The 12,809-nt window shown below is 36.5% G+C and overlaps 1 protein-coding gene across 2 annotated transcripts in view; it reads right to left on the reverse strand.

The window, feature by feature from the left end:
- The window catches only part of crybg1a (crystallin beta-gamma domain containing 1a), an 87,906-nt gene that overhangs the window by 13,885 nt on the left and 61,212 nt on the right, over positions 1 to 12,809 (reverse strand). For both annotated transcript variants that reach the window (XM_015350233.2, XM_015350243.2), the window contains 9 exons: positions 11,905 to 11,949; positions 9,783 to 9,901; positions 7,273 to 7,447; positions 6,785 to 6,924; positions 4,303 to 4,429; positions 3,490 to 3,525; positions 2,857 to 3,011; positions 2,490 to 2,616; positions 1,777 to 1,922 (listed from right to left, as the gene is read on the reverse strand). In XM_015350233.2, the coding sequence (XP_015205719.2) occupies positions 1,777 to 1,922; positions 2,490 to 2,616; positions 2,857 to 3,011; positions 3,490 to 3,525; positions 4,303 to 4,429; positions 6,785 to 6,924; positions 7,273 to 7,447; positions 9,783 to 9,901; positions 11,905 to 11,949 (1,070 nt within the window). The remainder of the gene's footprint in view (positions 1 to 1,776; positions 1,923 to 2,489; positions 2,617 to 2,856; positions 3,012 to 3,489; positions 3,526 to 4,302; positions 4,430 to 6,784; positions 6,925 to 7,272; positions 7,448 to 9,782; positions 9,902 to 11,904; positions 11,950 to 12,809) is intronic.

Below are 12,809 nucleotides of genomic sequence, written 5' to 3' on the forward strand. Positions count from 1 at the left end.
AAGGCCATGCCAGACACTCCTGCCCCTAATATTTTGTGCTGCGGGTGCTGGGTATTTAGCCAGTAAAAAGTGAGCTGGAAAGCCTGCAGGCAAGTCTGCAGATGACTAACTGACAGAGGAAATGATGAGGCTGGCACATCCTGGATGGAAAGTGGAACTGCCCAAACTTGTTCCAGGGGTGGAGCACCGCATTGCAGAACACAAAACACCTTCAGAGGTAAGATAACTAATGCTAACTGACACCTCAAGCAACCATGAAAGGAGAAGCATTTATTTAATCTTTACACCATAAGGAATGAAGGAGACAATTTTCAATCTCACGTCTTCTTAAATTACATCCCACTTTTGCAAGATGAAGTCTCACAAAATCAGTGAAAGGTTCACCATACTGAATCAATTTTTTTAGAAAAACATACTAGAAGAGCAGTTTATATATATATTCTATGAGGGAAAATGACTCAATTAAACTGTTATGGAAGCCGAAAATAAAGCAAATACATTTTTCTCATTTTCACATCTTAAGTGACAATGGAGTTAAATCTTCCATTTCAGTACTTCACTATAACTTTCACCTGTTTTGAATCAAACACAGTGCTATTACACCGAATGTGAAGTGTGTTTGTCATTTACTGAGCATCACAGCAGCAGAGTGCTCAGAATTGTTGACTCACAGCTCCAGGGTTCTGTGTTAAATTCCAGCTTGAGGCACCAGCTCTTACACTCTCCTCTGCATGCTAGCATATGGTTTAGCCTCCAATTACCTCTCACCACTGAAAGATACGCAGGCTGGGTTTGAATGCTTACTCTGAAGTGTCCCTCCTCTCACACGTGACTATTCTAATGTTCTTGTGCTCTGACAAACTGTTTTCTGAAAGTGTCAGCTTCTTTTAACATGTCCAACAGGGATTCCAATTAGCCCTGAAAACTGAAATACTGCCCATTTTCCAACACAAAGAAATGTTACATATCTACTATATAGTGCACATTACATTCATAATGTGTTTTGTACTGAAGTATACAAGCTATTGAACAACAATAACAATAGTCTTTAAATATTCGTTTAACAGTTAGAAACCTCAGAATAACCCCTCAGGGAAAACAAACCAAAATGACAATGCCAGATTTTGGACAGCTTCCATTGTAACCTACAAGATCAGATCAGGATCAGAGTCCAGAAAAACAAAAAAAAGTAAACCACAAGGTTCTGATTCAACAGGAAATTCTTGTTCTACTTTCTGCACTGGCTGAAATTTAAAGGAATGATGCTGCCACTGCAAAGACTGGACTGAGGAAACCAAGGAAAATGCAAGATCGGGCTACGTACCACAGTAACAGCTGAATATAAATACATATTGCAGCTTCAGATTAAATCATGCAACCTTGACATTCAATAAAAATTAATATTTTTTATGTGATCATAATGCCACCGATATAAATTATTTGGGGGTTTTGTGGTGTCACTGGGAATTGGGAGAAAGAAACACTTATCATGTACAGTACACAATATTCAATCATGCCCAAATGATGAACAGAGATTATAAACTGAGAAGCTTTAATAATGCAACAAATGCTACTGGTTCCAATAGAATTTGTTTACTAATACCTCTCTTTTTATAAATATAAACAATATAAATATAAAATAAAAAACTGTAGCTACAGTACAAATACTCTTGGTTACCTAATGTACATAACTAAAACTGAGCGGCCAGTTGACCTTAAGACATCTTAGTTCAAACTTTTGTCACTAAACTCTTATTAAAAAAATGCGTCACTTACACACCACTAATGACCTCAATTGACTGTGTCTTTATTCCATAACCTGTGTCCTCCATGTTTGCAATCATTCCCAAAACAGCAATGTTGCTTCCTTTATCTCCAAAGTCTTTGTCACTGTACATTTTCATGCTTGGTGACAAAAAGTCCTATGAAATGAAAAGAAAACTGCGGTTAGCTTTTCTATCATAAAAGCTCAGGAGACATTCTGAATAGATAAGGATAGAACAATCATTAAAAATTAAGATTTATATAATTTTTATAAAATGTCAGAGGTACACTAGCTTTCTAATCCTAAACTGTACTGGCAAACAAAAGGATCTATAACCTGTTCCCATAATAACAGCCTGCCTCTGTCATATTGGTTAATAAACTGCCATATAAGCTAAGGTCCCAGCAACTGCATCAGAATTTGGTTTTAATGATGCCAAAGATTCACAGTGGGAGTTATTTACTGTACATGTGTGTAGGCTAGTAATGACTGGTGTTCAGCCCACTTGAACCTAACAATCACCTACCTTAGCAGGTTTCTGCTAATAATAGGTCTTAGCAATGGATTATTATTACAGACTGTTAAAAGGTCAGGAAACTTTTAATTGCAATGAAGTTTTTTTTTTTTATTTTGACGGTTATAATAAATTATAATAAAGAAGCCTATTTTGTACTTTGGCCATAAAAGGCCATCCTTGACAATGCAGTCATTCGTCAGGACTTACGGCCACCACAGGTCTCAAAGACAGGAGCTTCCCATCACATCCTCCCCAGTCCCTCCAGTGTGGATACTCTCCTTCTTCGAGGACATACTGTCGTCCTTCAAACCCCACCTTTTCATAACCCACCCAGCTGTAAAAGAGTAGGAAGAAGCACAGAATATTAACTGTATATAAAAAGCAAAGGAGTAAATGAAAGCCAGTAATTCTACAACATACAGTACTGAGTGTTAATTTGCAATATTCGGCCAAAATGGAAAACACATGCTTGTGCTCACATGTTATTCATTGTAATGTAAACATAACACAATTTAGTTGTTCTAAGGGCATATGATATGTTCAGCTAGAAAATTGAGAGAATTTCAGTACTCACAGTCCACCAAGGATTTTGATGGAGCCAACAGAACTCAGTTCCTTTACCCAACAAGTTGAAATCTCTGAATTCTCATCTTCCCGAACAAAGCTGAAAACATCTTTATCAACCTCTACAAATTCTCCTTCGAATGACGGCTTTTCATAGACAATAGCCTGTAACAACAATGATGAAAGGTTAGCTTGCTGCTAGGATATGAATCTGAACGACTCAGGGAATTCCACTGGAACGGGCCACTGCTTGTCAGCTGCAGGAATATCCACATTTTTAGTGCAGGATAAAAGTCATATAATAAATACTTTTTGCAAGTCTTTTCATCCCCAGTTCCATATTCGAACAAAACTTGTTTGTCACTAAACTTTCAACCAGAAACATGGTTTCTTTTGAGCCATTGTCAAGGACATGTGAATAAGTCCTGTTTCTTTGTGAATTTGAATTTGTGAATTTCTTTGTGAACACACCTTAACGATAATTTTAAAAATCATATTATTAGATCAAGATAGATCATGCTAAATATATAACTGAGAGTTTTTTTTATTGAGATAGTTCCAATGTTATTTAAAATGTTTTCATAAGAATTAGGCCTTTCATACAAATCAGTGCCACTTAAAGAATTATTTTTTTTTCATATACCTTTGGTTCAGTAGGCTTCTCTACCTTCAGTCCACCCTACAAAACATGAGACACATAAAATGCTAATGAGATATATGACTGGAGACAACAGTATAATTACCAAAGTCCTTAATATTACAGCACGACAAAACCTGTAACCACAGTGTATAATTTAATTTACAAAACTACACTTATAAACATCTATATAGAAGGAATACACAAGTACTGAACATACATATAATGTTAAGAGGATGATGAACAAAGTCAAAAAAGTACATAGCATGCTTAGGGGATTGATTAAAATCTCTTATGTATAATTTAAAAATAATTTCCTTTAAAATGTGAAAAAAAATATTTGAATGGACACCCATGTTGCTTTATCACTGAAATTAATTTGAATCATTGAATTGAATTTCACACCAAAAACCAAATTTACTTTATTATGCAAATGTGCATCAGTGGAGAAAAGTACCCAACAAACCGAACAGTGGAATGAGTTACTGGAATCACTGAAAGTACTAATGAGAGGTAATAAATGGGTTTATACGCAGAAGCTATTCACAATTACTAAGGGAATAATACAAGGGAATAATTTAAGTTGTGTTAATCAACATTATAAATAGTTGTATCAGTTACTTGTAGTTTGCCTAAAACTCTTACTAATGTGCTGTTAACTTAATACATGATAAAAAAAATGTATAGATTAAGTTTGCAAAAATCTAAATAATAAAACTGAATATAAGATCAAAGTAAATTATATACTACCGGATCTCAATATTATAGAACCTTTAAAAAAGATACTGAAATCGGTACTCAGAACTTATGGCAAGTCACCATTTTGAGAGGCCTTAGAGATCTGACAAATGGCTCCTGAAATCCCCATGACTCAGGGCAGGGATACTCTCCTGGCTCCAGCACAGACAGAGCTCCCTGGAAGCCAGGTTGATCAAACACCAGCCAGCTGCAATGAGAGATGGAGAAACACAGAATCACAACTGCCCACTCTACTATGTGTTTCAAATGTGACATTCCAAATTCACCCCTAACTGAAGAATGGGGTGGATTTCCAAACACCATTAGATAACTATATGGCTTCCATTCTCTGGCTATGTTTAAGAACCTTCTGACTATGTTCTGAAACATTGCCACACATAGGATTGATAGCAAAATCCAGCCTTTTAATAATAGGTTTCACACGTCTTCCTTTACCTCTTTATTGTCTATAGTATGTATAAAGGCCTACAGTTTCACACAGTACCAACACCTGTCCCGTTAATTCCCATTTGACGGGTTTCAACCCAAGGTCATCCTCATCATGAATAAACCCATCATGTCCCATCTGACAATTGAAAGACTATTTCCTTCTGTGGTCTCTCTAGGTAACTAAGATCTACAGTGGGGGCCCAAGACTCTCTCAGCGCTGTTGCTGAAGCTTTATCTTCATCTCTAGGATTTGGCTTTATAGATATTGCTAAGTGAATTAATTGCACTTGCTAACAATGGACTGGAACGTTACTGGCTTGGGAAACGTCCAATAACTGTTTTTTATATTTAGTGCAAGGTGTACATTCTGTAGGTATTTCAATGAAAGGAGGCTCTTCATTGTGCATTTCAACAAGGCCCTTGGCAGGGCTTGTCTAGTTGTACCACACAGACATTTTTAATCCTTTGGCTCAAATTACAGAACGGTTATGTCCTTCGCAAGTTTGACTTGAATTCAGCATTGGACATACTGTCTATAACCTGCACAATATCTGGAGAACATATTTTCTGAACACACTTTATTATAGGAACATGTAATGGGTTTATTCCATGCTGAAAAGAGAAGAAAGAAAACACAACGTTTCGGCCGTGGATCCTTCTTCAGGTATGAGGACAAAAACCTAATACCTGAAGGAGGCTCCACTGCTGAAACGTGATTTCTTTCTTCTCTGTACAGCTTGGAATAAACCGATTACTTGTTCCTTTGCAGCCTATGCATGCTGACGCAGCTACCCACCTAAACTTTATTATAGGGTCGGCCTTGTCTTCTGGAATCTCCATTGCTTTGTCTAGGAGACTGACGAGAGTAGCAATGGCTTTCTGCACTCAGTTTTCCTATCACACTGTCCTAAATGATCATTCTGAAACCAAATGACTCAGCACAAATGGCACCCAAAATGAGAATTTGGAGTGATCATCTCCTGGCAGGCACCTTAACCCAGCCATCATGTCATGTAAACTCTACTTTTCCGACAACCATATATTTAGCCATTTCTGTTAGTTCCATTAAATAATATCTCACTTCCTGGTTTACAGGACCAACCCAACCTGAATACTAAGTAAGAATATCCAAAATACCTACTCGCACCCCTGTACCAATAAACCATTGGTAGCACAATCATTCACGAAGTTCCTGATTAGATAAGTTTCCCACTCACACTTTGGGCTGTGCCTTTAGAAAATGTTTTCTTATAACATTGCGGCATGGATGTCTGATACCCCCCATTTCGGTTTTCCAAAGCTACATTGACTCTTTCATGTATAACAGCATAAGCAAGTCTGCACTGAAGGGAGCAGCAGAGAAAGTTAACTTCTGGGACATACTCTTTTCCTTGGTTCCAACAGGCAGAATACCAGAAGCTGAAACCTTTCAGTTGTCCCAATCACTGTTATTCCCTGCCTAGTGAAAGCCTCCCATTTCCTTTTCTTTCAGGTGATCTATAGGACTGAACAGCTGTGTCATTTTTCCACAAATGAGACAGTGGTAACAGATTTTACTTCCTCGACTTATACAGCTTCTACAAACTTTTCAATTTTCCCGCCTAGGCGTCTGAAGAGTTCTTGACACTTGAGAACAAGGACATTCTACTTGTTGTGTATTTCTGAAGGCTCCCTCAATCTTTGGCAAGACTGCAACTTGAATGCTTTGGTCTTCAATTGTTTATAGCATGGCTTTATGGCTTCTGTACATTTCTAAGGAGCTTTTTCATTCACATGCATTTACTACACACACACCCTATTGTGATTTTATCACTTGTTTTAAATATAGTGCTCTGGTGTCCAAAGACTCCAAAAATGTGGTGCATTTATGATTCCTGGAAACACTGTTCATTACTACTGACATACATCATGATGTATGCCAAAGTAAACAGACAAAAGTATCTTAAACACCTGTAAGCATTCACTTAACAACAATATCTGTAAAATGCTTTCAACAACAGTCAGCTTGCTTGTACATACAGCTCAGAAAATGACGTTGCTTACTATCAGAATGACAATTTTTACCTGTTCAGGAAAAAAATAAAATAAATAAAGCAGCAATCATTACACTTACACGCCAGAATGAACTTTGACAGACTCTGTGCAAAGTGGTAATCCATATGTGCATGTTTCCAAAGTGTCATCACAGTACATCGTCACAGTTCCCAAACCCTGAGGCTCTGTGTACAGGTCGATCTGAGGGATACTGTAGTCCTGAAAAAAGAAGAAACAAAAGTAACCAAGGTAATTTACAAAGTCTTAGGAGATATTTAGCTCACATGCTTTTTGTGATGGCATAGCTTTCAAAAAATTGACCTGAGTGTAGTACAGTAGCTGCCATTTTTTTCAAGAGATTTATGGAAGCCTGAAGGAATATTGGATTCATTCTTTTATCTATTTTCTTCTCGAAAATGTGTAGCCAATAATACATTACATTCTATTTGTGATAACTGTGTAATGCTTAAAGAGATGCATTCGATGTTGGAGACAATATGTTTCATCACAACAATAACAGAATCAATGATGAAAATGAGAGGATGCTAGGAAGATTAGGTTACTTACATTTACCACAAGTCTAATGGAGCCGATTACCATGGGAGAAGTGGGGTCCTGCTGTGTCTCAGCATCTACTTTATCTTCACAGACAGGCTCACTCCAGACATTCTCAAGCTCGGTTGGCCCTTCTTCCAAGGCTATTGTACGGCCTTCAAAATTGGGCTTTTCATATAAAATCCAGCTGAAAACATTTAATGAAATGTTAAGACTGCCATAGTGACCAATGTTCACCTCACAGGCTACACCATAGAAAAAAAGGCATAAGAAATCTTCATAATATAAGCAATTCCTAATGAATACTGTCAACAAATACAAATTATATCGGTGAGCTGTATTCCATAACGTGGCTTCATGTATCTTGAATTTGTCACAACACACTTAATTTACTCAAGTCTTTAAAAATCTATTACCTGGTAAGGAAAATGTACAGCAAATACCAAAGACTGCAGCAGGATTAATGTTTTTCACAAAACCAGTATAACTACTGACATCACCTATGATGACAGACTCTCAATTGTTTCAATATTATTTTGAGGGAGCTTAAAGGTTGCCAGAGCTCATATGTTGTGCTGATTTCCCATAAACCCCCCCCAAAAAAAAAAATCTAAACATGCTTACAGACAAGCTTCAAGGTAAAATTAAGTCCAAAACCAAAAAGCACATGGAAAGCATACCAAACTAGAGATCAAAATTAGTACACTTAGATTCCAGAAGATGACGTGCTGCTACTGCATGAATTAACTGTTTTTTATGTTTAATTTTATATTATAGATGCTTGTAAAATATGATGTTGGAATTTTAGATAGACACTTTCTTTTTGTGGCTTGACTTACAAAACAGAAACTAAATACCATATCTTGAGTATGAAAGTGTCAGATTAATAAATAGTAAAGCATGCCAGTAACCCCATTTCATTTGTATAAATTGACATATTTGTATCTTCTGGACAAAACAAGGCAAAAAGAATGTTAGGATATATAGATAAAATCATATAATTTAAATGAAGAAATGTTGTCTAAATTATATAACACACTAGTAAGACTTTTCATTTAAAGTATTGTGTACACTTTTGGTAACCAAGTTAAAAAAAAAAGATTTTGCAGTAAGTCCAGAAAAGATACACAGGACAAAGGGAATATCTTATATCTTTATACTAATAGACCTGAAACGTTTCTGAACAGAGAAGTTTATAAAGAGATCTGATCCAAATAATCAAAATTCTCAAATACACTGACAGAGGTAACCCAGTCACCATCTCCTAAGTCAATAAAGAAACATGAAAGAGTGACACAAGAAGTCATTACATAGAATTGCATCGAACACTGAGAAGTGGAAAAACTGTACTCAAATGGTGTGAGTATGGAACAAGCAAATTAGTCATGTTTAGAATGATCTTTTTTATCTAAAGAGGTTGTACTTATGAATGCATTGCCTTTAATTTCAGCACATTCCAGTTCACTTTATAGCAAAGATAACAATTCAATAGTATAAAGGTAAAAATAACATTTTAAGACAGAAAAAAACTGCCTGTATTGAAAGTTAAGAAATGCCCTTTTAAAGGGGAACCAATTTCTCAGACTGGTTATTAAATCTTGGTAATAAATGAATTGGTAGTATAGCAATATTTCAAAAGTTATGAATTAAGTACAAAATCGTGAACTTTGTGAAAATAATGTATGGTCGCCATGTTGTCGCAAACCTCTGGTCTCACCATGGACGAGAGCAAGGGCTTGTGAGAACTGTCTTAAACTGGCACTTCCTGCTCACTAGTCTCTGTAATGAATAATGTAAAGCAATGTACGAACTAATAAGTACAGATTGTGCAGCAGACATTTCACTGCAGAAATGCTTCAATATGATCTGCAAACAGTTAACAAGTAAGTACTATTTATCAGCAAAATCATCTTGAAGTCAAGAGAACTACATCTATTGGATTAAAAGAGATGTATTGACAGCCTGCTTGTTTACAAGGTAACAGAGTCTGTTCAAGTCACCACAGATTTTGATGCCGTGTTCTGAATCACAGACAATGACAGCAATAAGGCGCTGCTCAAACCGGGAAATTTAGTCTATTTTGTGATTTAAGAGAGATAAGAGAGATCACTTTATTAGCCATATACAGCGCCCCTGGAGCAGCTGGGGTTAAGGGCCTTGCTCAGGGGCCCAACGGAGTATTATTCCTCTGCTGGCCACAGGATTTGAACCACAGGCGCAGATCCTTAGCAACAGAGCCACCACTCCACCCCAGTGGGACATTACTGTGTACATTTTACTTTATTTGTGGTTTGAAATGCACTCATCAATGATTCTTTCTAACCATGAAATATAAAAATGGTGTTCCAGTTCCCCAGTTCATGATAGGGATGCTCATACAGTGTCAGGTTGAGAGTTCCACAATTTAGGACTTAGAGGACCAGTTTTGGAGACTGCAAGTGTGTCATCACTGAGCTGTTGCGGAGCATAAAGGTTTTATAAAATGACCTAATAGATTTGCATAACTGTATAAAATAACTTACCATCCTCTTAACACCTTGACTGAAATCACAGGTGACAATTTCATATAACTGGCATCCTCTACATCTTTGCAAATTTCAAATGCTTCCCCGCCAAACTGTGGCAGCTCATGAATGACAATCTGTTAAAGGATAGAAGATTGGGTAGGTGCACTCTCATATAAAAAAGTCCCACAATAATCACATATCACTTCGATTTTGACCTAAACTGCATTTAGGCCTGAAACCTCAAGATGTGTAGAAATATACAAGATAAAATCGTTGTCCAGCTATAGATACAGTAACTGCATAATAATTACACAGTAACAGTAACAATTACTGTGATTCTACAAAGGCCACATTTTAAACATTATTAAATACAATTATTATGACAAAACAAAAGTACTTGGTCACATACACTGCCTTTTATAAGTATTGGGACACTGAAGTCAAAATTGCTGTTTTAGCTTTATAATCAAGCAATTCACATTTGAGATGTACTGTCAAAATGAACATGAGGCAAAAGTACAGAATGTCACTTTTATTTCTGGGTATTTCTGTGCTTATATGTTGTACCGTTTAAGAGTAATAGCCCTTTTTGTGTTTAATCCCCACATTTCATGTGAGTGTAAGTTTTGGGACAATTGGCTGCCAAGTGTTTCTTATCGGTGTTTCTTGTTGCATCGATTGTGCACACATTAAAGAGCTATGAATGTGTCGTGCTGGATTTAGCCATTTCTCTTCCCCTGTGTCTATCCTGGGAGTCAGTAGGTCTACACCAACATGAAGACTAGAGAACTGTCTATGAATATGAAGCAAGCAATTTGGATGCCGAAAGAAAATAATAATTCAATCAGAACCATAGCATAGAAACTTGGCATACAAAAATCAACAATTTGGAATATCTTGAAAGAGAAGGAAAATCACCAGTGTACTTACATGTACCAATCAGCAACGACCAAATTGGCAGAGGAAAACAACTGATGATGGAAAAAGTATCAGAGCTGTGGAGCAAAACTATAAAACAACCGTCCCTGAAATCACCAACACCTCCCACAGTACAGGGGTGAAGACATCACAATCTACTGTTTGCAGAAAACTTCGACAGCAGAATTACAAAGGCTACACCGCAAGATGCAAACCTCTCATCACAACCAAAAATAGAAAAGCCAGATTACTATTTGCTAAAAAGAGTTCTGGAACTAAACCTCAACCAAAGTCATACCTTACCAAAGTAAGAGAAATGAATGAGCTGCTGATGATCCCCAGCACACCACTTCATCTGTGAAACATGGTGGAGGTACTTGTCATGGTTTGGGTATGCATGGCCACGTCTGGAACTGACTCATTCATCGCTAATGCTGATGATGTAACTAATGACTGTAGTAACAGAAAGACTTCACAAATACCTTTACAAATTTCTGCCTTTACAAATACCTCCAGACTCATTTGTTGGCTCTTCATAATGCAGAAAGACAATGACCCAAAACAGACTTCTAATGCAACCAAAGAGTTCCAAGAAAAATAAGTGGCACATTTTAGACTGGACAAATCAATCTCCCGATTTAAATCCAATCGAGGATGTATTTCACTTGCTGAAAACGAGACTAAAGTCACCAACCCCCCCTGACAGTACTTCCAAAGTTTTGTACTATTTTAATTTTAAGTTAATTTGTCCCAATACATATGCTGACCTAAAAGTTGTATTATTCTAAAATGTTAAAGCAGTATATGCACAGAAATACCCAGAAATAAAAGATGACATACTGTACTTTTGCCTCATATTCATCTTTTCATCTCAAATTCTCAATTCAATCTCAAGTCTCTCTGAATTGATTCTACAGAAAAATAGCCACTTTGACTTCAATGTCCCAATACCTATAGAAGGCAATGTATGTGCTGTCACTGTTGATTAGGGCTCTCTATAACCAGAGAAAGAGATCACTAGTATAAGTTTTAGTCTGGCTATAAATGTCCCTCGCAAATAGAACAAGAATTACTAATCAATACATTGGCTACTGGCTAACAGATCAGTTTAATCAATATCATGATTAACATTGTGGTTCCAACTGAAAACCAGGTTGTCTTATCATTTGAATTCCTCACTGGATGTGCAATGGTCAAAAAATATCAAAGCTGTGCTTACCTTCCCCGGTCGCTTATGGATTCTTCTTTGATCTATGAGTGGTATCTGTGATTAAAAAGAGAGCATGAAAAACATGACTTACTCTCCGATACCTATTCCAGCATCCTAGAGTATATCCCAATAGGAATATTGCCTTTTTTGACAACCCATCTTTGAGGAATGGAAATATGCGAGGTGGTTCAAAACAAAAACTTTGTACTTTTCTTGTATAACCTCTCTGTAAAATACTATGTAAAGCTTTTTAACTTTCAACTAGCATATTACAGACACATTTAAAAAAGGGAAGAAGAAACTTAACCCTCCCTGCAGACAATCTTTGAAAAATCCATAATCAAACAGACAGAAAAAATTATATCAGATCCTTCCCACATGCTCAATTCTTAATATCAACTTCTTCCTTCTGGCAAACATTTTAGGGCTCCCAAATGCAAGTCAAGCAGATACAAACATTCCTTTGTTCCACTATCCATTAAAGCTGTCAACGCAAATGTCAAGGAAAAACACAATTTTGACTTTTAAAACCCACTTGAATGCAATATGTTTTGTAATGTGTTATAAATGTTACATGTTGTTATGTGCCATACATGTGCAATAGGGTGATGTGCAATGTTTTTCTTATTTTTTTGTAATAGAATAATGTGCAATGTTTTTCATAATCTTTTTTTGTTTGCATTCTATTTAAATGTACAGTGCTGTGTGTCCATAAACATTTCCCTCAGGGGACAATACAAATCTTATCTTATCCTAGTGAGACTGATCATGAGTTTTGCATTGTTTCTTGCAGACTCAGTGTTATGTGTTGCTTTGCAGTTTTATAATGTGATTTACTAAGAATACCCCAGAACACATGTATGTATGTTTAATAAAAGTCCAAGGAAAAAAATCAAATTTGAGCTTTTCAGTTC

The sequence above is a fragment of the Lepisosteus oculatus genome, chromosome 2 (genome assembly GCF_040954835.1).
Source record: "Lepisosteus oculatus isolate fLepOcu1 chromosome 2, fLepOcu1.hap2, whole genome shotgun sequence".
Taxonomy (NCBI): Eukaryota; Metazoa; Chordata; class Actinopteri; order Semionotiformes; family Lepisosteidae; genus Lepisosteus; species Lepisosteus oculatus.